Source organism: Melitaea cinxia, chromosome 22 (assembly GCF_905220565.1).
Source record: "Melitaea cinxia chromosome 22, ilMelCinx1.1, whole genome shotgun sequence".
In the NCBI taxonomy this organism is placed as follows: domain Eukaryota; kingdom Metazoa; phylum Arthropoda; class Insecta; order Lepidoptera; family Nymphalidae; genus Melitaea; species Melitaea cinxia.
The window spans coordinates 12,070,089-12,095,910 of record NC_059415.1 but is presented as its reverse complement, the minus strand read 5'-3'; the positions used below and the strand labels follow the sequence as shown (position 1 = coordinate 12,095,910).

Below are 25,822 nucleotides of genomic sequence, written 5' to 3'. Positions count from 1 at the left end.
GCTTTTATTGACGTTGTTGCATGACGTTACAAAACGTATTAGCGGGTAGGGAACTATTTTTATTAACACTGTTGCACGACGTCATGAAACGTATTAAAATAATCGAGATTATGCTAACAGTATTGTCATAATTTTTTTATAATTTGTGAATCGTAAAGTTAATATGTTCTGACTTTTCCAATAATTTTAATCTGTCGACTGCGATATCAATAATATTTTTATAATAAGTACATCACTATAAGTTACAAATTCCATAGGTACATGTCCAACGTCCATCTTGTTGAACTTGGCAACTTACAAGTTGCACGTAAAGGAACGGCAAATTGTTTCACTGCGATATGATATCGTTCTTCTCAAAACTTTCATTGAAGAATACAGAAAAGCCGGTTGAAGAGTTAGCCAAATCTGCGTATATGGACAAAAGTGCGACCTTACAGGAGCTCGGGTATAAAGACGATAATGACCTGAGAGAGACAATATACGGTTTGTTTTGAACATTTTCGAGTGTTTTGGACTAATTTAAAGGGTTTTCTTTCGTGGTTTTAATCAGTGTTGTGGTGTTCTAGACTTTTTGCGGACAATACGAGATCCGGAGAAGCCAAATACGTTAGAGGACCTCAAGGTTGTTTATGAAGAGGGAATTTTTGTTAAGGAACCCACAGCGGACAAAGTACCAGTACTGCGAGTGGAGTATAACCCCACAGTGCCACACTGTTCACTTGCTACACTTATTGGACTGTGCATAAGAATAAAAATTCTAAGATCCATACATCATCCCGTCAAACTAGACATTTACATCAAGAAGGGAGCACATACCACTGAGGATGAAAGTGAGTACACATAAATATCTTATAAAGATACATTTTTAGAACTTAATCGAGAACTAGTTGATAATATTTTGGCGGTAAAATATCATATCAGTAAGTTGTGTTCATTTGTCCTTTGATCGTTCATCATGTAAAACAAACAAGTGTACAATCTTGTACTTATCTAATGTAATTTATATGTGGTGATTCTTATTAGAATTATGAAACTGCCAAATAATTGTTATCAAAATAGGAAATAACAATAGCTACTTAGTTTTAGATATTTTTTTATTACAAAGTAAGTTACTATAAAAAATTAATCGCTATATGCGGAAAATACTTATGGGTAAATCTTTAGATTAAGGGCCGTCGAATGATCTAAGCTCAGACCTAACCAACTTCAAAATTATACTGTTTATCGACATAATTTTGCTACAAAAAAAAAATATAACCCTATTCCATCTAATATCAAATGACGGCCGTTAATCTAGAGGGTAGCCTAATTGTCCATACAAATAAATAAAATTGGAGTGTCGGTTTATAATATTGAAAAAAACAGCTTTTTATTAAATGCATATGGAATTATGGATGTATACACGGTACATATACCAAAATAACATTTTTTTGCAATTTTTGTCTGTCTGTCTGTGTGTCTGTTTGTTCTGGCTAATCTCTGAAACGATTTGATTTTGACGCAATATTCTGGCAGATAACTGATGTAGTAAGGAGTAACTTAGGCTACTTTTATTTTTGAAATTTATTTATTTTATAAGTCTGCAAACTGAACAATAAGTTTTTTGTTAATTTCCATGTGGACGAAGTCGCAGGCACAACTAGTATTTAATATAATATGAGATCTCAGAAAGATTTGATAATACTGAAGAATGTTTTTATTTTATGTATAATTAATTTTATAAATAACCAACTTAATAGCGGTGACTTAAAACAATGAAGGTCAAATATAAAGAGATTCATAAAACTGCATCTGATTAGATTAAACTATAACTAACTCAAGGTTTTATCGGAATTTATTATAAAATATTTTTATGTTACTTAAATGTTGAAACTAGACTGTTTTAGGCTTATCTCACGGTCGAAAGACAATTTGATTTATTAAATGAAGTATAAATACAATTATTATTTATCATACACAATAAAAATATGAACATTAATAATAAAATAAATTGAAAATACATAACAAAAACATGCAATGTACAGTTATTTGTCAATATTTCGACGGAGTTCTTGATTATCTTTGACAGACATAAAATTATCGTATAAGTCTACAAGCACAGAATAAAAAATTCCTGTGGTTTGCATTGTATAATTTTTGATCTATTATATAAATAAATAAATGTAACATACACACGTTCATCTGTTCCTATGGTAAGCAACTTAATACTTATATTATAGGTAACAGCTGACTGTTATAGCTAAATATATATTTTTTTGATAAATATACATAGAAATTATACATAAATAGATATATAAATACAAATATTACACCCAGAAATACAGACAGAACAAGGTCACTACAACTTGTGACAATGGGCTAGCCATCATAACACCATGTGTAACTTAAAAATCATAACATGTGTGTATTCTTATGTACGCACGTAAGAAATTATACTTCATTGACTAGCTAACTTCAGGTTGCTAGCTTCTTCTTCGTTAGCTAACTTCAGCGTGTCGGTTTCTTTCGTGACGGTATGCGCACGCTTCATAAAAATGTACTCTCATAATTTTTCCCTGATGCGCCAAAAGAATGATAACTTCAAAAACATGTGTAACATTTATCATTAGCCCTGAACAAATACTATAAAGTAGGAAGTAGTATATTTTATCTTCTCAAAATAAAATTTCAATTCAATTGCAACAATATTTCATTAAGTCTTGACGCATGACTCAGCAAAAATTCCGATGTGTAACGCTAATAGTAGCTAGTTGTACTCAAGGAAAATAAACAATACCTTTATTTCTGATAATTGAAAGAATTATCTTTGAAATATAACCAAAGTTCATTAGCCCAAATTCCTATTATTTTAGTATTAAACATCTATTCTTCATACCCCTAAGTTATAACCCCTCCTCCTCTTAATTAATAATTAATTAAGGGGGTTAATATCATATATGGCACAACAATGTTTGCAGGGTACCTATTATTGTATAATAAATAATTACTGGAAGGGAATGGTGCTGATAGCCGAAATACAGGCTATGCCTAGTTCGGTTACAGATGCTAATCTCATTACTTCTGATATTGTTGTCACATTATCATTGTAATATAGTTCTAAGTTTGTGAAATAAAGATATTATTATATTATTATTATTATATTATAATGTTTGCAGGGTCACCTGGTATTAGTATATATTATTATTAAAGAATTCTATTCTGTTAATAGTTTTAAATTATTTCAGTACCTAGATAAGGTATTGCCTAAATTTCGAAATTTTCAATCAAATATTCGTCAACCAGAATTTCAATCATCTCAAATATTTTATAATGTATATAAATGTAAATGTAAGTTTGTTTCTTAAGCTTTCATGCGATAACTACTTAAGCGATCATCATAAAACTGTACACATTTTCTTGGAGGTATTAGAAGTAACATAAGATTCTTTTTATAAATATAAAAAAAAAAATTAATGCGAGCAAAGCCGCGGGTACAAAATAGTAATCTATAAAAAATGAATCACTAAATTTGTTGCTAAGCAATAAACTTAGAACAACGGGATCAAATCTAGCAGAATTTTACGTTTATAAGTTTTCTAACACTATGTTCTTAGGGTACGAAAATTTAAGAAAATAGCAAAGAAAAGTGGAAATATTTTCGAAGTAAAACTTCTTTACGCATGCTTGACTTGGGGAGTATGCTGGTGAATGCGTGACGAGAGCGTTACGAAAAGTGTGATCGGGCGAGGCGAACGGAGCAAGAGAGAGGTGTGACACACATTTGTTTCTCTCATAGCTAGTTACGATTCGTATATCTAAGACACAGTGCAGGCATGTTGTGCGGAAGCTTTACTTCGGTCGTGTTATCTAAAGCACACTCGTTTTTTTTTTCGGAAAATGTCTACTAACTATTATTCAAGGCAGCTAATATACAACAAATAAAGTTAAACATATCAATCAAAAAAATTAAAGAAGTCTATTTAAAAAGTCTTTAATAGCAAGTTTTAGCCTCTCGAATTATTAATGTGTAAATAACAATGTGTAATTAATTGTACATTAATTAGGGTTCAAAAGCCTCATAAAAATGAGTCATATGTGGTAACCTTCTTTAATTGTTAATTTATTTTAATAATTTTCTTTATACTCGGTGCATTATTTGATGTGCATAATTCTGTAACACATAGACTGAACATCCAATTTTTTAGACAGGGTGTTGTTTTCTTAGACAGGAATCCATTGTTGCTTACCTACCATACTTTAACGTTTAAAAACCCTACTACTATCAACACTTATTTAATATAAATAGTAATATTCATAAGTTAATAATTACTGTTATGAAAATAGATAATTACCAACATAATCACTTCAATGACATTTACATAAAAGTAAACATTTTATACTATGCAAGGGTTATCAGAATAATTTTATTATGTGATAGAGACTAAGTTACACTAATATTAATATAATCATAGGAGGGAAAGACTTAGAAATAGGGACATAAAATATGTTATAATATCTTAATATATATAAATTACGCATCACGTTGTTTGTCATGATACAAATTAAAATATGTAGCTATTTCAGTCGGCTGTTTGCAAACTTTTTTTCTATCGCCCCAAAAATTTTCGTTCATCTATCCTATCGCATGTCGCATTACAGCTGGCCGCGGAGTAGGGATAAATAAAAGGCGCATAGCAGATCAACCAAGGCCAATATGGCGGCGCCCATATCTCGCAACAGCTGACCATGTAGTATTTATATTTTCACTTATCAAGTTCAAGTTTCCCCCGATATTTAAATGTCTACAAACGAAAGAAAAGTTTCACTTGCATCGTGGTTTCATAAAACAACACAATTCATTTTTAACCGACTTCAAAAAAAAGGAGGAGGTCACTCAATTCAACCGTATATATATATTTTTTATGTATGTTCGGGGATAACTCCGTCGTTTATGAACCGATTTTGATAATTCTTTTTTGTTGGAAAGAAGATATCCCTAGTTTGGTACCATGATAAGAAAACCAGGATCTGATGATGGGATCCCAGAAAAATCGAGGGAAACTCTCGAAAATCCGCATTACTTTTTACTGGGTGTACCGATTTTAATGATTTTTAATTTAATCGAAAGCCGATGTTTATCATGTAGTCACATTTAAATTTCATCGAGATCTGATTACAACTTTTGGAGTAATCTTTAATAAAGCGTATTTACTCGACTATTTTTTCGTCTACCTACGTTGTATTAATTGTCGATATAATTGAAGTCGGTTTTTCTTCGTTTGCGTGCAAACACAATTATTTTATTTGAATTCACTTTTAATCAGCAATGGAGCGTTTAAAGGCTGTTACAATACAGTACAATATACATAATTGTAACTTAGTCGTGTGATTCGGTGGGCTACCGCCATCGCCATTAATACGAGTATGTGTTTATGCGTAGCTGACAACTGAATAACACAAATGTGTACAAATAGAATCGTATCTCTTAGTTAGGTTTCACGTGTCTATTCCATCGCAAAAAATCCTTACACGTCAATAATAAATGTGTTTATTTGCAAACGAAATACGCCGACTTCAATTACATTGAGTCAAGTAAATACGTGTTATCGGAGATAACTAACCTTGAAAGAGATACCTACCTCATCGATGACTCTTTTTAATTAAAATGTGGCGCTTGTCATGTGTCATTTAAATTTAATCGATATCTGACGAGTACTTTTTGAGTTTTCATATATATTAATACGCCAAGTTTAAGATGTTTGCCTCCCTTTTAAGAAAAAAAAAACCTCACAATTACATCACATAAAGTATATATCATTTTATGCAACTGCTTGTTCTACCGGCATGCGGCATCCACAACTAAAAATTTACTATTGCTTTTGTTTTCGTAGATTAATTAAGTATTAAAATTATATTTATGACTGCTTTAATTTTAAAACAACGTCAATTCGACGAGACGGTCGGTAAATTTTTTACTTATTTAGTGCGACTTATTCACATGGGTATTGTTAGTATCTAATAATGCGTAATTAATTGACTTTTTTTCGACTACATACGTATTACTAGTCCATGTAAATTAGTCATTTTTTTTTCGTTTGCGTGCAAATACAATTATGAATAACATTGTTAACTCCCTCAACTTTGTAAATTTAAACTGATTCAAATTGACAAAGTTGAGGGAAACAGCTTGTTGTATAAACAATTATTATTTATTACGTAATTCTTAGAAAGCGACAATTACCCATTGTAGTTTGTATTACTTTGTAAAATATATTTATCTAAAAACGGTATTATAAAATTCCATTAGATAATATTTTCGAATAGCACGGTCTCTTCGGGTAATGAACTTTGTTGCCAACTTATTTTATCATTGTGATAGGAAAATTACTTTCATTTTATTCGCGAACCCATTTTAGTTTGGTCTGTGTTTTCGTACGGTGTGAAGTTTAATGTAAATATTAATGATACAGTAATGTTTATTACTTGGTAAGAATATGATATAATAAATACTTTTATCGTTATGTCTTTTTCGTACTAGTTACCGTAATAAACTAGATTTACTTCGCTGTTTCACTTGTGTTGCTTCAAAACTTGTCGGATTGTTTGACATTTAATACTTATGAGCAGTTTTAGGAAATGTAACGGATTTACTTTATGAACGAAAATAGTTAAATAATAAAATAGTTTTGGCAAGAAAAAACTAGTGTGCTTTATACCACACGACTGAGGGAAAACTTCTTTAGCTCCATCCAACTTATATCTCCCTCTCAACTTCCGTTCGCCTCGCCCGATCACACTTTTCGTAACGCTCTCGTCACGCATTCACCAGTAGTCCCCAAGTCAAGCGTGCGTAAAAAAGTTTTACTTCAATAACAATATTATATACAGTGCCACCTCTCCCAACGTTACCCCAATTTACTTGTGGCTGTTTTTTTTTTCGTTCTATTTTTTGTATTAGCCGTTTTAACATAATTATTCTTATATGTATACTATATTCTATTTAACATTAATTTTTAATTTTGAAAAGGAATTAGTATCGGAGATTTTTTTTTTCTAATGTTTACGCGAATTTCAATCATTATAATGAAACAACTTTTTCTCGAATTCCATCGCGTTTTAAGTTTCTTATATTGCCCGACGCTTCAGATACTTTACAGTAACCTGTTAACGGGAGGACTGTGACCTCCGGGCATCTTAAAAACATAATAAACCGCGATGGAATCCGAAAGAGTTGTTTCATTATACCTACTTAATTGGAGAATTATTTTTGCAACATTTAGGGATCTCTTATATTAGTATTAGACCGCAATAAACAATCTTCCTTGGACAAAAAGTCTATTTTAATCAGAACCTGTTTTTCTTGAGATTAGCCTGCACAAACAACTTACGTTTAGTATTCTTAATATACAGTGATATTATCTGGTATAACTGGTATAGTGCGGGGAAAACCACGACCATATAAGACGCAGGAAAATATCTTAAGAAATATTAGATAGGTACTTGAATGATGTGTATTTTGACTCCATTTTGATGAAGGTTAAGCAATGTTTATAAATGTACACAGGCACGTGACAGTTACTTCACCAGTTTGTATGTATTATAAGAAAAGAAATAATGATTTTACTGTCGATTTTCTTTTTCCCCAAAAAAAAAAAAAATGTTACACAACAAAAAAAAAACTAACATAGTTTAATATATTTTTTTTTGACCTCGCGAAAATGTCTATTTTTTTATTATATTCGATAAAAAAATTAACAAATATTTCCATAATTGAAAGATTTTTTCTTTGTTTATAATTTAGTCCTTTTCTCGTCTTTGTTTTACTATAATTGTTTCAAATTTACACACCAGAAACAATTGTGATTTGTAATTTGGGTCATCGAATAGTTTTATCAAACGAAACGCTTGCGCAAACGCATAGAATAGTACCCTCATTGACGTGTAATATACAGTAAGTGTCTATCCGCATTTAATAACATACGTTATTTTATATTTTAACAATAATTTTATTAAGAAAGAAAGTACCTTTATCTTACGGAACAATAATTTGTGTTCCTGTAATGAGTAAGGCAGACAGAACTCCTTGGAGAGGTCAGGGATCGGGTCGATAACACACTTGAAACGCCCCTTGTGTTACAGGCGTCCATAGACTACGGTATCCGCTTGCCACCAGACATCAGGTGGCTCGTACGCTGGTTTATAATATGGTAAAAAAGAAAATCGAAAAAGTAATCTAAACACACCCGTTTAGTTCGAATCTCGTCAAATTGAAAGATCCCGTGAAATTTGTAGATATATTCACAAACGCGTGGTGACTATGGGCTACACACATGAGTTCATGCCATTTTTGGCGCGAACTTGTGAAGGCCTACGTCCAGCAGACAGAGACTGCAATAGGCTGAAATGATGATGATGATGATGATGATGATGATTCACAAACTCACAGTAGAAAACAACATGGACAATCGATCTCCAGTCCTCTTCCTTACAGGATAATTACTTCTAGTAAATGAACTTTTTCGATCTGTCAAAGTACAGTATTTACAGACTAAGAATTAGTACACAAAGTATACGAATACGCTGTTCTAAATTCATGTCATCAGTTAGTCAGTCAGTTCACTCTATTGCAGTCTACTGCTGGACATAGGCTTCCCTTAATTCGCGCCAAACATCCCTGTTTACTAGAATACTAAAGAGGAAACAGGAAAATGAATGAGGAAATGACACACGTAATGTGTAGCCTTCACCGATTAGTCGAGAACTTTTTTGGTTTTTTTATTATGTTGGTTTTTTCATCTTAGTAAATGTATTCAATTTAAATTACATAGTTATGTAAATAATGGCAACTTCCGATTTTGATATACTTGACGACGTTCTTGTTTTATCCGTTCATCTTAGAAACTATGTATTGAAAATATACCATATGGAAAATGATATAGGGATTATAATTAATGATACGAAAATGGTAAATACCTACATGTATGTAATTTGGGCTGCGTCCGCAGAGGTCGCTTTTGAAGGGCAACAATATGTTTGAGAACAAAGCGTTAGATTTTGTGAAGTTCAATCAAAAAATAACGACTTATTGTTTAAAATTTCGTAAGACATTATTTCGATGGCTCCTAAGTATACTGAGTCAACTCTACTTCTAATAACTTTATTTTTTGTTACATAGGTAGATAGGAAATGAAGTAAATGTTATTAATATCTTAAAAAAAAAAAAAAATAGTCAAAAGTTGTCAGTTGACTCAGTATACTTAGGAGCCATCGATTTGTAGAATATTTTCACTATAACTAAGATCGTTGATTCATTGCTTTAATAAAAAAAAAATCTTTTTAATTTTAATATAATTGCTTATATGTAATAAAAATTAATAAAGCTTAAAAAAATTTTTAAGACACGTCCTTGGAAAATAATTGAATCTAATTACGGTAATATTTAAATAGTAAGTACAGCTAGTCTTGAATATTATCGTGTGTTCTCACGCCAATCTAAATCCTAAGCACGATGACTCAGAGTTTTAAAATTATGTCAGAGGTATTTAAACGTGTAATAGGTAAACATTCTAAAGGTCGTTTTGAAATGATACAAACGAATTTGACAATAATTATCAGTTCATTAGTCTAGTTATTGTTTTATTATAGTTAAAGAAGTAAAAATGGCGTGCTGAATAATTCTTTGCGTAACATTAGCTCGAATATAGTTTCTAGGACGCTAACGACACCCAATTTAGCAAGATCGATGTACCGTGACGTTATTTCCTATTCTATATCGAAATTGTTAATTATTGGCAAAAGGTTTTGTTGTAACCACACTAAATGTATCGACATATTCAATATTGGTAATTTGCCACGTTAATCGAAATTTAGCTATTATTTCTTTCAAAACTTTCATTAAAGAGGAACAAAAAAATAATGTCCATAATATAAAGTAAATGTACGTCTGAAAATAACCAACTAGGGATACTCTACTAAATCTTTTTATAACGATGAAAGCCAGCGCCAAGGTACGTTAATCTGGCAGGGCAGAATACGCTCTAAATCCCGTCGACACAATAATCGTTATAATGAAGTGTGATGGGGTCTATTATACATGTAACCTTGACGTACCATTACCCTTCTAATCCTACAATTATTGAATTGTCATTGTTTGGGTAAATGCTCTATAGTCGGGGTGGTTACGGAAAACTACCGAATGCTGGTTAAATAATGTTGGACTGAATTTTAAAACGTATTGTATATTGATATGAAATATAGAGAAAAAAAAGTACAAAGTTGAATGGAAGGCTGGGTGTCGTAGAAAAAACTCTAATACGCGTTCGCAGCGTTAACGCCGTCGCTAGTCCCTCCCGCTTACGAACAATTTTGATTCTACGGGACGTACGTCTGTCATTTTAAAAGTCCCGATATATCGGCGATGTTACAGAGGCGTCTTCGGTGCGACAAAGCCAGCCCTGCGGTCACCAACCCGCCTGCCCAGCGTGGTGATTATGGGCAGAACACATGAGTTCACGCCATTTTCGGCGCGAACTTGTGGAGGCCTATGTCCAGCAGTGGACTGTATTAGGCTGAAATGAGTAAGTGAGTTACAGAGGCCATGGTCAAGGGTGATTGAGGAGCTATGAGTTAAATGTAATTTTGCGGGTAGGCGTAACAATTTACCCTCGTCCTTTATGTGTCTACTATGGCTACCCATCACGACCGTGGCGTCTGCAACGTTGAATCAAAATTGTCATAATATTCCTAGGAGGCCTCGATAGGTAAACATACAATATATATCTTTAAGTATTGTTATGATAAAGTAATGTAATAGATATGATCGTTTTGTTTTTCCAATCGGTTGATAAGAATTTATAAATAGTCTGTTATTATCATACGCTTTTAGACTGTTATCAGTGGCAATATTTTATTTGTTAATTTAATTTAAAAGCTTGCTTGTTCCAGTTTATTGTATTATTATTAAAAAATAGTTAGACGCTGCCTTAATTCTGGAGACAAAACACTTACTACTTACTTACTTTTCCCAACAGCGAAAAATTTAAATGTTTTTTCCTAAATATTAATTTTGAATAGTATTGCGTCCGCCGACTACGGTACCCACTGACGTACGCTTGTTTGCAATTATTTTTGTTTAAAAATCCGCACAATAACCTGAATTTGAGCTGTTGTAATAGCTAAGTTCTTTTACATACATAATATACATATATCTATGTATATATCTAGTCATGAAGGTAGCTAAATTAACAATCACGTAACTATGATGTAATAACGAACTTTAAAAGCTCTACTAATTCTACAAAAGGGTCCTCTAACTGTCAAAGGACCCCATTTAAACAGTACAATGTAAAATATTATTATTTTAAACTGAGCACGTTTTAACAAAGAGACTTTTTTTCCTTGACTTTTAGTGTGGGTTGTGTGGTGCAGTCACGACTAGGGATGTGACGTGTAGCGGGAAAAAATCGATTATTATCTTTTAAAAGTAAAACGATTAATAAAAATTTGTTTATATAATTTCTTTACAAAAGTAATTTTTTGACGCCACGTTGACGCAACGGTAACAGTACTGGTTTGTGGCTGGTGGTTGTGGGTTCGATCCCCGCACATTACAAAATCAAAAAAAAAAATAATTGAAATAGGCCCAAAGAGCACTCTCGAATCGTCATTTTACAAATTAAATTCTCTCTTACATTTTATTGGCCATACAGATGTTTGCCGTAGTCTGGGTGTTTGTGCAGAGCTTGTGGGTCTCCCCACCGTGCCTCGAAGAACATGTCAAACCGTCGTTCCCGGTTGTTATCATGTAGTATAGCGATCGTAGAGCGTAGAGAATATATCCGCCAATCCGCATTGGAGCAGCGTGGTGGATTAAGCTCTGATCCTTCTCCAACATAGGGAAAGAAGCCTATGCCCAGCAGTGGGATATTACAGGCTGAAGCATAATTATATTTTTAGGTCACCTCACATGGCACCGAATACAAAAATCGAAATTTCATATTAATTTATGTAATCGGTTATTAAATTTTTTAAATATTTTTTACATCCCTAGTTACGACTTATTCAATCACTTGCAAGGACACTCTTAAACGAACTGTCGTACCGGTTTTCTTCCGTAAACAATTTTTAATAGTCACGTCCTTCTGTCTTGAGCTATGGTAATTATGTTTTGTTTGTCATTGTAGGTTGTTTTCATTTCAATTATCAATAGTTACATATAATCAAAATGTAAATGTAATATGTTTGTGCGAGCTAATCTCAGAAGCGGCTTATCCGATTTAGATGTGGTTTTCTCTAATATATTGTGGTAAGCTTCACTTAACATTTAGTGTTTGTTTCATGTCAATCGGTTTATAAATAAAAAAGTTATGCCAATTTAAATTATTTTGATGTGGCTAAAAACTGATTGGATGATTTGATTTAAATGTGGTGTAGGTACTTACAATGCTATTTTTAACTATTTATTTTTTAATACAAGTTTTTACCCGTAAGTTTGTACGTCTGGTATTTGGAATATGATATTCGGACTAAAGTTTCTAAGTTTCCTGTGTATCAGCTAGGCAGGTTCTATGTAATGTGCGCAAATAGATACTACAAGAAGATGACTTCTAACCATAATTATAGTCTGTATACATATATTTTTATTTCAGTTATTATGAAAACTTTGACTTTTGACGATGATATGGTGATAATTAGGTTGATACGTTTCTATTTATTTATTTATTTATTTATTTATTTATTAGATCACCAACAAAATACACACTAAAAACATTGCAGTTACATAAATAGTGCAATAAAAAAAAAAGCAAGTGGTATCTTAATTGAAGGTGATAACAACATTGACAATATTTGGTAACAAACAACAAAAAAAAAAATGAATAACGTTGAGTTCCAGATAAAAAATAAAAATAAAACAATTAAAACACAAAATTACAAAATTAAATTCTAAGAAAAATTACATAAAGTTTACCCAAAATAACAAAAAATAAGAAAAATTAAACAAAAACTAAAACCAATCAATAATCAAGCAAGATATAAAACAAAAAATGAAACAAAAAACTTAAAAAGAAAAAAAAATATATAAGCAAAAATTGACGAAATCTAGGTTAATAAAAATTATCAATAATTAACATTTATGACTGCTCAAAATACGCATGATTTCTCTCTTAAATTTAAATACATTGGAATTAAATATGTCAATTTCATTACTCCTACTTATAATACCATAGGACCTCATTATCCTATTTAGCGGGGAATTATGGCCCAGGTTTGTCTTAGAAGAATGTACTGAGAAAATCATACGTTTACTCATTCGCAAAGACTTGGATGGTGCTGTGATTAGTATCTTTGATAACAATTCTGGACAATCCAGAATGCCATTAATTAATTTGAACAGAAACATGTTGTCCAACAAGCATCTTCGATCGGCAAGAGTATTCATTTTAAAATGCGCTAATCTTTGTGTGTAAGACGGAATTTTTTTAGCTAGGCCGTATTTAAAAACGAGATGCCACATAAATCGCTTCTGAACGCTTTCCAGTCTCTTGACATAAATGTTATAGTGTGGGTTCCAGACTACACTCGTATATTCAAGCCCACTACGCACCAGAGCGTTAAACAAGGTAATTATAGTGTTAGGGTTTTTAAAGTCGTTACAATTACGCAGAATGAAGCCCAGGTTCTTGAATCCCTTTCTACAGATGGAGTCAATGAGTGAGTGGAAGCGCAATTTTTTGTCTAAGATAATGCCTAGATCACGAATCTCACTACATTCCTGAAGGGTAATATTTTTTATTTTATAAGACCTCTGAGGAACAGACTTGAGTCTATTGAAACTGACCAAATGGCACTTGCTTATATTGAGACTCATATTATTACAATTGCACCAAGAGCTCAAGCGATTTAGATCTCCCTGAAGTAGTGATATATCGTTTGGGTTGGAAATTGTGCGGAAAAATTTCAGGTCATCAGCGAACAAATAAAATTTGGAATGTTGGAAGCAAGTGGAAATGTCATTTATAAAGACATTAAACAATATAGGACCCAGATGGGATCCTTGGGGTACCCCTGAAAATGCCTTGAATGGTTGAGATTCATATCCATTAATTACTACAACACATTCCCTATTGCATAGATAAGATTTGAACCAGTTGAGCAAAGATCCCAGAATTCCATAACATGACAACTTTTTGAGAAGTATGGAGTGGGAAACTCTATCAAACGCCTTACTAAAGTCCGTATAAATTACATCAACAAAATGGCAAGAATCAACTGCATTTGAGACATTGTCTATAAAAGATATTAAATTTGTAGATGTAGATCTACTAGTGCAAAAACCATGTTGAAAAGGACAGATGGACTGTTTTAAATGCCATTGCAGTCAGGCGGTAGACGTCAAACCTTCCGCACGCATAAGGACTTGCTACTCGCAAAGTACACAACCAACGTTCCTCAAAGTTTACCAAATATAATATTACAATATGTTTACCTGTAAGCGCTGTGATGTTGAAGCAAGAGATGGTGTTATGTGCTCATTGTGTGAAGGTCGTTTCGATTTCCCATGTTCGGGTATATCTGAAGCGGGTTGGAGAAAGTTGGGCGAAGAAAGAAGAAGCACTTGGAAATGCAACCCCTGCAGGAACCAAGCAACTGCTAGTCCGCGCACCAATACTGCCAGGGCAGACATGGATAGCATCTTATCAGAGCTGAAGAGATTGTCTACTAAAGTGGAGGTACTCCCAGCTTTATTGGATAACGTAAGGGCTATACAGAATGAGCTTATGGAATTAAAGACCATATCAGCCGAGTTCTCAGAGTTGAAGTCTTCGGTGGAGTTCGTGCATCATTCTGTGGAGACCTTGACAAATAGAGTATCAAGCGTGGAGTTGGAAATTGCTTCAATTAAATCTACAAAAGATGACATTGCCGATTTAAAGAAGCGATGCGATCATCTAGAAATGCTGCAACGTGAGAGTGATCAAAGATGTCGCATGAACAACATCGAAATTAAGGGGGTGCCAGCCTCCAACGGTGAAGACTTGTTCGAATTAATGAACAAGCTAGGGAATACCATCAATTATCGCATACCCAAAGAACAGATTAATTATATCGCCAGAGTGCCCATGAGAGGCGACAGTCAGCACAAAAATATAATATGCTCAATACATAACAATTATATCAAAAATAATTTCGTAGCTGCGGCGAAAAAATACAAAGGCGGTATAAACGCGAGCATACTGGGACTTGGCAAGAACGGCAGCAAGATATACATAAACGACCACCTGACCATCGAAAATAAAACATTGCTCAACAAAACCAAATCATTTGCGAAGGAAAGAGGCTTCGAATACGTGTGGGTGACCGGATGTAAAATATTTCTTCGGAAAAACCATACCTCACCCAAGCATCACATAAAAATAGAACAAGACTTGAAGAAGTTTTTTTAATAATAAATCCGTATCGACCCTACGGCAACAACTATAATCAAATTGAATTACAAATGTTGAGAACCACAGGTACTTGTTTTTTATGCATGTTTACTGCTCGCCGGCCCTTTGTTTGTTCTTTGCTCGGATTCAACCGATTGACATCAGCTTATACATACAACTATAAAGGCTATCAGCACGACCATAAAAATTATATTAGCTTGAATGCAATAATGGCTGTTGACTTAAATCAACTTATTTTTATTATTAAATTTGTTAATATACTAATTCTATATTATGAACTCAATTCAGTACAAATTAGTGTTCAAAATTGCTCGTTTCGGCTACCTTGCTTAACTTTTTATAACTTACTATTTCTTTCGCTATTGATTTACCTTATAACGTATATTATTTATATCATTCAAACGCTATTTGTAATGTGTTATGATGGCACCTCTTAGCGTTTATTATCAGAATGTGCGGGGATTACGGACTAAAACAGCTGTTTCCTTTAGGAATGTGTGCATTAGTAACTTTGATGTTGTTTGTTTGACGGAGACCTGGCTTATTGACGGTATTGGCGACAGTGAGTTGTTCGACGATAGATATACAGTATGGAGACGTGATCGGAATTACGTAAGTACTAATCAAACAATGGGAGGGGGTGTTTTAATCGCTGTGCGTCGGGAACTGGTTGCAACACACAGGTGCGATTGGTATTCGTCTGCCGAGGATATATGGGTGACCTTAACATTACATCAGAAAAAACCCAGGATATCCTGCAGGATGCACATAGGTGTCGTATATATTTGCTCTCAAAATTTAGGCAATTCTCTGAGGGAACAATTTGTTAATTTTTCTGATAATGTAATGGACATTGTCCTCAGACACCCCGTGGACAAATTTTTAATTTTAGGAGATTTTAATCAGCCGAATATAATGTGGCTACCGGGGGATCAAAATACTTTATTACCTACTAACATACAAGGTACAAGTCAGATTAACGTGTTAGATACATTCAGGGTTTGCAATTTGTCACAATATAATCATCTCAGTAGTGGCAGCGGTAGTATATTAGACTGGGTGCTGTCTAACAGTGAAGTTGAAGTGGATCACTGCAGCGATCCTTTGGTTCCCGAAGATGTACACCATAGAGCTATATCCTTATCGGTAAATTTTTTTCAACTACAAAAGCTTCCCATTTGTCCCAGTATGAAGTATATCTATCATAAGGCTGACTACACTGCTATTGAAAAAGAAATTAATACTTATGACTGGGACACTGAGTTGCGTTGTAGATCGTTTGGCGACGCCGTGGTGTTTTTCTACGATATTATTAATAAACTGAAGAACACCTACGTCCCAACCAGGTCTGCTGTGGCGGTTTGTAGATATCCCCCTTGGTATAATAAACCGTTAATAAAGACTCTTAAAGAAAAAGCTAAATCACACAAAAAGTTTAAAAAATATGGTAACTTATCTGATCGACTTTCCTTCATTACACTGCGACAGCGTGCCAGGGAATTAGAGAAAAGTATGTTTGACGAATATATGTCAAAAATTGAGTCGGATATTTCTAAGAACCCACGAGCTTTTTGGCGATATGTTAAATATAAAAATCAGTCACATTCTTATCCCTCTGTACTAAAATATAAGGGACAGTCATCGGAAAATGGGGCAGACATATGCAATATGTTCTCGGAATATTTCTATTCTAACTTTCAACACTCTGATCCTCAAGATACTAACGTGACCGCTGGTTTACAAGAGTCCCAGCTGACTCATAATTATTATTATGGGAATAACTCAGGTATAAGCTCGATAGAAATACAAGAAGCCGAAGTGTTTAAGTTATTAAAACAGGTTGACCTGAATAAATCTGCAGGACCCGATAATATTCCACCAATCTTCATATTTAAATGTTCTAAATCTCTAACTGTTCCTATTACGATCCTTTTTGAACGGTCTCTCATTGAGGGAGAAGTACCTGCGATTTGGAAGTCGGCATATATAACTCCAATACACAAAAAAGGTCCGAAAGATGAGGTGGAGAACTATAGACCTATCTCCAAGCTGTGTGTATTCGCTAAAATACTCGAAAAAATTATTTACAGGCAACTCTATTCGGCTATTAGACTTAACTTTGGTGAGCATCAACACGGTTTTCTTGGTGGTCGCTCCACCACATCAAATCTTATAGTTTGTAGCGATTTTATATCGGAACACATGTCACAACGATTCCAGGTAGACGTTGTATACACAGATTACAGCAAGTGTTTCGATAGAATAGATCATCTTATTCTCAGACAGAAACTGTTACATATGGGTATATGCGGTAATCTGTATAGATGGTTTTCATCATATGTTGAGAACAGAAGTCAAGTTGTCGTACTTAACGGTTACTCCTCGACGAGGTCTTTGTGTATCCCCTCAGGAATTCCACAGGGGTCCTTGCTAGGACCTCTGTTATTTAATATATTTATAAACGATGTCATATCCTGTTTTCGTACGTCAAAAATACTTTTGTATGCAGACGATATGAAAATACTTCGTAAAATATGTTCATATGAGGATACTATTGACCTGCAAGGCGATCTGGATCGGTTCCGAATTTACTGTACAAAGAACAAACTGGACTTGAACATCTCAAAATGCTATGTTTGTACTTTTACACGCAAACCTAAACCAATAATTTGCCAATACACATTATCTGGTATCGCAATAACTAGAGTTAACGCTATCAGAGATCTTGGGGTAACATTCGACTCAAAGCTCTTATTTGATGCACACATTTCAAACATAGTTAGTAAGGCAAATAAGGCACTAGGATTCATCATTAGGTCATCAAAAGATTTTAAAAACATTAAAACGATCAAAATTTTATATTGCGCCTTAGTCCGTAGTCACCTCGAATACGCTTCTCAGGTGTGGAACCCTAATTATGATATATATATCTCACGTTTAGAAAATATTCAAAAAAAGTTCTTAAGGTTCATACAATATCGTTCCAAGACATATTCGCCGGACTATTTCAGCCGATGCCGAAAGTTTCACTTACTTCCTTTGCGACAGCGAAGAATAATAGCGGATATTGCCTTTTTATTTAAAATTGCGAATGGGTCGACGGATGTAGCCGAGCTGGTGAGCAGAATTGGACTGCGCGTACCATCAGCTCAATTACGAAAACATGATCTTCTTTACACTCCTGCCACCCGTAGTATCTATAGGCAGAATTCATTCATGATCAGAGCTTGTCGGTTGTTCAATGCGGTGTGCCGGAGGGTCGATATTGATATATTTAGCACAACTGTGACAAGACTAAAAAGAGCGTTGTGTATCGATTTTTTCGCAAATCAACGGTAATATATTTATTTCAGAAGTGGTGTGTTCTTGGCCGTTATATGGAGTTGTTTGCGTAGTTATTGTTTTCGATCTTATATTAAATTGATTTTATTCCATATGTCCAACATACTATTTGCGAAAACTTGTAATTGGCCGTAACTTGATCATTGTTTTTTTTTTATATTTGTATTTTAGCTGTAAGTTTTCAAAATTTGAAAATAAAATAAAATAAATAAAATTGCAACAAGGGACACAGAATCTTTTCGAAGATCTTTGCAAAAACTGCAAGAATAGCGATGGGTCTATAATTACCAACCAACTCTGTACTTCCATTCTTTAATAGTGGGACAATTCTAGCCTTCTTCCAAACTGTCGGAAAAGTTCCGGTGGATAGAGATGTATTATAAATAATAGAAAGCGGATAAGAAAGAGCAGAGGCGCAATTTTTAACAAATATAGCGGGTATACCATCTGCACCTGCACCCTTGTAAGGGTCCATTCTTTTTATCACATTGTGCACTGTATCAGGGGTTACGTGTACACTGCTTAAAAAATTATTAGAAAAGCTCGCTTCAGAAGAAAAAGAACTTTCAGTGCCATTGCAAACATTACAAAATACTGAAGAAAATTGATCAGCAAAAAGGTTACAGATGTCGGGACCATTATTAGCTGTTTTATCATTAAGGGTCATTTGGGCTGGATACATGCTGCTATTCTGTTTTTTACTTTTGTAGAAAGACCAGAAAAACTTTGGGTTTGATCGTAATAGAGATTCAAGCCGTTCTTTATAATCTTTATAACAAGACGATTGGAGCTTTAAACATCTTTTCCTCAGTAAGTTGAATGTCAGTTGGTCTAATGGATTACTGTTATATCTACGCAGTTTCAACCGAAGTTTATATTTTTCCCTCAGAGAGATCCTCAAGGCACGAGAATACCAAATTGGATATTTATTGTTAGAAGGTTTACGTTTAGGTACATATTTTAAAATAATGCCATGCAATATATCATAAAAAGTGGAGGTCATGTCGTCCACCGAGGGACAATCACTCAAAGCTTCATTCCAACGAACGTGATCAAGTTCAGTGATTATACCTTCATAGTCGGCTTTGAAAAAACAAAAGCGAGCATCTGTATTATGGGTTAAATTCTTTGATGAACTAAAGGGCAAAAACAACTGTAAAGGAGGATGATGAGAATCAATTATCGATAGTGGCGCAGTATTAACTTTTAAATCAATGACAGTAGTATTACACATAACTAAATCCAAACATTTATTATTATTATTAAGAACATTATTATATTGAGAAAGTGAATTTAATGACATAAAATCTATCAATTTAGTATACATTACACTAGTGTTGTTAGAACCGCCATTGACATCTAGAGGCCACGTCATATTACCTAGGTTGAAATCTCCAGCAATCAATACACTGTTTAAGTGATAGTCAACCAGCACACGATTCGAATTGTCGATGAATTCGTCGAGAACATGTCTTTGGACAGGAGGAGGAAGATAAACCGCGCATATCAATAAATTACTTTTAACGCCGCTTCCATTTAATATTTCCACCGAGATCCAAATATCTTCACACTTCGATTCGCATGCCGAGAGACGTTTACTATTAAAATTGGTAGATATAGCTACAAGGACGCCTCCACCGTTTTTATTAGAATGGAACCCGGAAGTTTCTCGATCCCTTCTGTACACCACATAACGGTTATCGAATAATTCCGAATCGAAAATGCTGTTGTTCAACCAAGTTTCCGTCAAGATTACAACATCGAAGTCATTACACACCAAATTACCAAAGAACTCATTTGTTTTAGTTCTTAAGCCCCTAACATTTTGATAATATACTTTAAGAGAATCGAATTCAGAAGCTTAAAACTAAATCGTTATACAATTATAGTTATTATTTCAATTCAAGCTCTTTAAGGTTATAATGTCTTGGATTAGTATAAATTTAGTACCTTCTGATTTGCGCATGAATATTCTGCCATTACGCACCCAAACGTATCTATAAGAAAGTTCCTTAGCCCTAAGACGTGCAGCGGCATGTAGGGCTTTGTTTTCCGGAGTAAGATTTTCCACAATGTAAATTGAGGCTCTTTTCTCATCAGCGATACCTAAGTGACTAGTATTTAACTTATCCTTAGGGTTCTTTTTGTTAAAAGTAATTGCTGCTCCTAAGAAAGTGTCTCTCAAACGGGGATTACTAAAACGAACAAGAATTGAGCGCGGCCTAGGGTTACTGCTATTCATTTTAGCTATGCGAGAACAGTAATATATATCTTCCTCCCTAAGCGGGCAGTTAATCGTTTTACCTAGTTGTTGAACCAAGTTAAGAATTTTTTCGCTGCGATGCTCAGGAACGCAATGGATCTCTATATTACACGCGCGAGACTGCTGATCTATTTGCCTGAATCGGTGTGTTAGCTCACGAGTAGAGGTTCGGAGAATTTCGTTTTCTTTTTGCAAATCAATAATATATTTATTATGTGCTTCGAGCTCCTTCTTAATTAAATCATATTCCGTACTCAAAAAACTCAGCGACTGGTCGAATGCAGAAATTTGGTTTTTTATTTCAATTAACTGATTATTAAGAGCTGAACGTAACTCATCTCGTATGATTTCACGAATACTATCCGCGGATATACAACTGCAGTTAGAGACAGAGGACTTTGACTTAGCACGCACTGTTACATTTTCATACAATTGAGTATTGTTAATAGGAGACACTGTAGGACGGACTGATGTGTGAGTGTTGTCTTTCTTAGGTTCCTTGCAGCGACACGACGGACATATCCAGGTAGCTTTATATGAATCCGAAAACGTTCTCAATTTGTCAGCTGATATATTAAGACAACTAAAATGGTATTTGTCAACACAACGTGAACATTGGATTCCATCATCTGCTTTTAAATTTTCCGTACAACCAGAACATTTATTCGAAGTCATCTTTTATAGATATATATTATATATTTTATAGATATATTTTATAGATATATTCTAGGATCATTGATTCAAATTACAGCACTGTGAAGCGCACTGAAAAATAAATCATTAGGTGTAAATTATGTATTTATTGCTTCTTTGTTTTTTCACATTATAACCTTTACGTTGATTGTACGGAAAATATTGCTGTACCTGTTTACCCAACCCAAAAGTACGAACGTTGTCCTGTCTTGTGAATTGTCAAAAACTTTGTTGAAATGTTTGTTACATTTTCAAGATTGTTTAATTTTCTGCGCTATTTTACTAATGTTACCATTGATCAAGAAATTTCTTCAAAGTATTAGAACAGTGCTGTTCTTTAGTGCTGTGTGGCTACGGCACTAAAGAATTTAGCCACCCCCTCTCTTCCCGTGGGTGTCGTAAGAGGCGACTAAGGGATAACAAGGTTCCACAACCACCTTGGAACTTAAGAAGCCGACCGATGGCGGGATAACCATCCAACTGCTGACTTTGAAATACACAGGCCGAAGACGGGCAGCAGCTTCTTCAGTGCGACAAAGCCAGTACTGCGGTCACCAACCCGCCTGCCCAGCGTGGTGACAATGGACAAAACACATAAGTTCACATTATTTTTGGCGTAAACTTGTGGAGGCCTATGTCCAGCAGTGGACTGTATAGGCTGTAATGATGATTAGAACAGTAAAAAAATTATTAGTCGAATTGATATATGCATTTTCGAGTTTTGAGCATAGCAACATATTTAGCAATAAGAATCGAATAAAAAAAGATTTTATATATATATATATATATATATATATATATATATGTAAATTGTATGTTTCTTTTTGTGTAAAATGACGAGTAAATAAATAAAGTTATAATTTCTTTGTTACAGTTAACAAACAGATCAACGATAAAGAGAGGATTGCAGCAGCGATGGAAAATCCAAACTTAAGAGACCTCGTGGAAACTTGCATTGCTGACGAGGGATAGATAAAATATTTTATTAAACATTATAAATAGACTTTAGATTGTGTCTTTAGTGTGGTTTATATTCTATTCTTATAAATAATAAAAGAAAAGTATGGCGCCCGACGCAGGCTTTTCAAACATAAGTGACAAGCACGAATTCATAAAGTTCGCAAAATTCCTTGCGTACAAAGGAGTTCAAGTCATCGTTGAATCGAGAAAAGGAGTTAAAATAGAACCTAATACAAAAACAAGTACATCAGACTCGGACTGGTTTAACCTACAGATACCAGATGCGCCGGAAGTCATACAGGCTACTAAAGAAGCGTTACCGTCGCATCTAATTCTAGAAACAATAAGATCGCAACTTCACGTAGAAATTTCTGTGAAAACTGAAGATGGAGACGATATGGTTCTCGAATTGTGGACGTTGGGACTGGATGATACACAGTTTGATACTTCACTTAAAGCTATGAATACGGTATACTTCCGAATGGGAATACTCCTCAAGTCCTTGATAACCATAACAAGAATAACTCCTGCATATCATTTATCAAGGAAACAGCAAACTGAATCTTTTACTATATTATACAGAGTATACAACGGGGAACCCCGACTTAAGTCACTCGGCGATTCGGTTAGGAAACTAGAGGCCGGTTTGTTGAAAACCCCCTTGGGAGGACTTTGTTTTTCCGTGTCCTTTAGAACAAACTTTTCGATATCTCCTAATCCATCTGTAACTGACAATTCTGCGCTTCTGGTCAAAAGCGACCACTTTGAACTGAGTCCCAAACATGTGATTCTTGAATCTAAAAAGAAAAGGGAAAAAGAACCAAAGGACACGGAAATTGATTTAAAAAAACCTCTACGATTAGCAGCGTTTGTGGATGAGAATGCTATCAAGAGTGTTGTAAAAGATTTTTTTGAGGATATACCGATACCCGTCTACAGAGGTCGACCGAGACCAAAAACACCCGAAGATACAGTGACAGATTGCAAGAGTACCCAAGATTTAGATAGGAGTGACATTCCAAAGAGCCCAACTACCTTGGAATTACCACCGAAGAAATTTTCTGGACTTCGAAATGAAAATGAACCGCCACTAAAATTATTGCACTTTCCATTCGCCGATGACCATCCTATTCGCGATTTAGCTGAATTTTATAAGGAGTTATTTAATGCGCCTCATTTAAAATATCCGAATGCTAACCAAGAAAAAGACATGACAATAGATTTTCAGGAGTCTGTTATAACGAGCGAAGAACTTTCAAAAGATCTAGCCGAACACGAAAGCTCGTTACAGGAGTTCGATGAGTTGCTTGCCGATATGTGTAGGTCAGCGGAGTGGAGCGGAAATTAGAATTTAGTGGGGATCATTGGAATGGTGCAGGATTGGAAGACTGAATGTTTCTGATTATCTTAAATATATGTATTTATTTGTTCCGATAGTTGTATTTAATTCACAACGTAATCACTCATAATTCCATATCTTTCATGAACTCATTTAGGAATTTTAGTACCTGACTGAAATGAAATTTAGGATTTGCGAAACAAATGATTGATGAATTACATATTATTGTCATGCTGTTGTATTATTCAGATATCTAACTTCCTTTATCTTAGTTTATTGTCCATAATGTTGCATAATTCAATAAAATAAATTGATAATTAATTAGATCTCAATATATTATATTTTGCTCATTTAATTACCTATTTGCATATCTGATTTGTTATTGTTACGATTTTATGATAATATTATTGATAATTGGTATATTTATACATAAATAACATAAAAAATTCCTAAAGTGGGTAGTAAAATGGGACCAGAGCCTTTGACATTAATACGTTGACTGGTTAAGCGAAAATTCGGGTATAGCCAAATGTTAAACTAAAATTTTAATTGACTGGTATTTACTAGATGAGGTACTGATTTATTTACAATATGAATTGATATAACAAAATATTTCTATTGCTAGCTTTGGTCTCAAACTGAATGACAGTCATAATATTATGAATAAAACAGATTCTCAAACTAGAAACAGTGGTATAAAGAGTCTATACAAATTGAGATAGGAATAAATATAAATGTATATTAGACAAAAAAATTATAAATGTTGTTTGCCTTGATATTCATATTGAAAAGTTGTTTTATTGAATTAGAGACGAGATAAATAATAAAATTAATGCAATCTGTCAAATTATACATGTTATCTGAAAATGGCAATTTTCATTCCAAGGATTTGTCAATTTCCAAGTGCCCCTGGACAGATAGACATTTAAGTTTTATTATGTTTACGTTACTGTGGATTGTGGTCAGTAAGGTGGCCAGAGCTTCAGGGGGGATTGGGGGTAGGGTTGGCAACGCACGCGATGATTCTGGTATTGCAGGCGTAAATTATAATCGGGTGAGCCGTACGCTTGTTTGCCAACCTAGTTGTATAAAAGAAATGTGTTTGAGGTTTACTTAAACTTTGACAATATGTTCCAAATGTAAGTTATAGGTTGAACTGCTCAACTTTAGATATATCTTTGCAGTTATGAGGAAATGCCAGACTATAGATAGGTACTGACATCATAACTGTTTTTGACGTATCTGGTGTAAAAATGTCAAGTTCAGTTTAGCGGGGATAATAAAACAAACAACTAACCATTACAATCGTAATTGTCTACCACTGATCTTTCGTCCTGATGCTTGTATTTCCTTTTAATCGTTTAAAAATTGTAGTTCTCTGTTCAGTTTTTGACAGTTTAGGTTTAGTAACAAAGCAAGTGTGAATGTCATATGATGTCAGGATGATATTCCGATCTTAACTATGTAATTAAAAATTCAAATATGATTGTAGAATTCCGTTAAAATAGAATAATTCCCATGATGTATTACAGTTCAATAATATTATTTAAAAGTCTCAAAATGTATCTGGTCAAAATACCATATCAAGTTTCGGAATTACAATTCAATTCCCTACTATTTTAGACATGATTTATTTTATTATCGTTTCAAACGTGTATTATACTAGAACATTAATTTATTAATGTATTTTATAATTATAATGTTGCTTTGTAAAGGAATTGTTGCAGGTTTTCATTGCGATACGTGTAGTGCTTTACTGTATCTACTCTTTAAAATATAATAAACTTTTATCAAGTTAAA

At 33.9% G+C, this 25,822-nt stretch overlaps 2 protein-coding genes across 2 annotated transcripts; both read left to right on the top strand.

Moving 5' to 3' along the window:
• Positions 1 to 268: 268 nt before the first annotated feature.
• LOC123664358 (MIP18 family protein galla-1) lies at positions 269 to 22,777 on the top strand. The gene is made up of 3 exons (XM_045598902.1): positions 269 to 483; positions 567 to 830; positions 22,598 to 22,777. Exons 1-3 carry the CDS (start codon positions 339 to 341, stop codon positions 22,693 to 22,695), a joined length of 507 nt encoding a protein of 168 aa, XP_045454858.1. The 5' UTR covers positions 269 to 338; the 3' UTR covers positions 22,696 to 22,777.
• Positions 22,721 to 25,822, top strand: LOC123664357 (autophagy-related protein 13 homolog). Its single transcript, XM_045598901.1, has one exon. The coding sequence runs from the start codon at positions 22,787 to 22,789 to the stop codon at positions 24,029 to 24,031; it is 1,245 nt and encodes a 414-aa protein (XP_045454857.1). The 5' UTR covers positions 22,721 to 22,786; the 3' UTR covers positions 24,032 to 25,822.

What these genes read in the sequence shown, in the direction of transcription:
- LOC123664358 (XM_045598902.1), top strand. Translation starts at nt 339, where the DNA reads ATGATATCGTTCTTCTCAAAACTTTCATTGAAGAATACAGAAAAGCCG. An exon ending in CCTGAGAGAGACAATATACG is followed by an intron (nt 484 to 566) that starts GTTTGTTTTGAA and finishes GTGGTGTTCTAG; the next exon opens with ACTTTTTGCGGACAATACGA. An exon ending in ACATACCACTGAGGATGAAA is followed by an intron (nt 831 to 22,597) that starts GTGAGTACACAT and finishes TCTTTGTTACAG; the next exon opens with TTAACAAACAGATCAACGAT.
- LOC123664357 (XM_045598901.1), top strand. Translation starts at nt 22,787, where the DNA reads ATGGCGCCCGACGCAGGCTTTTCAAACATAAGTGACAAGCACGAATTC.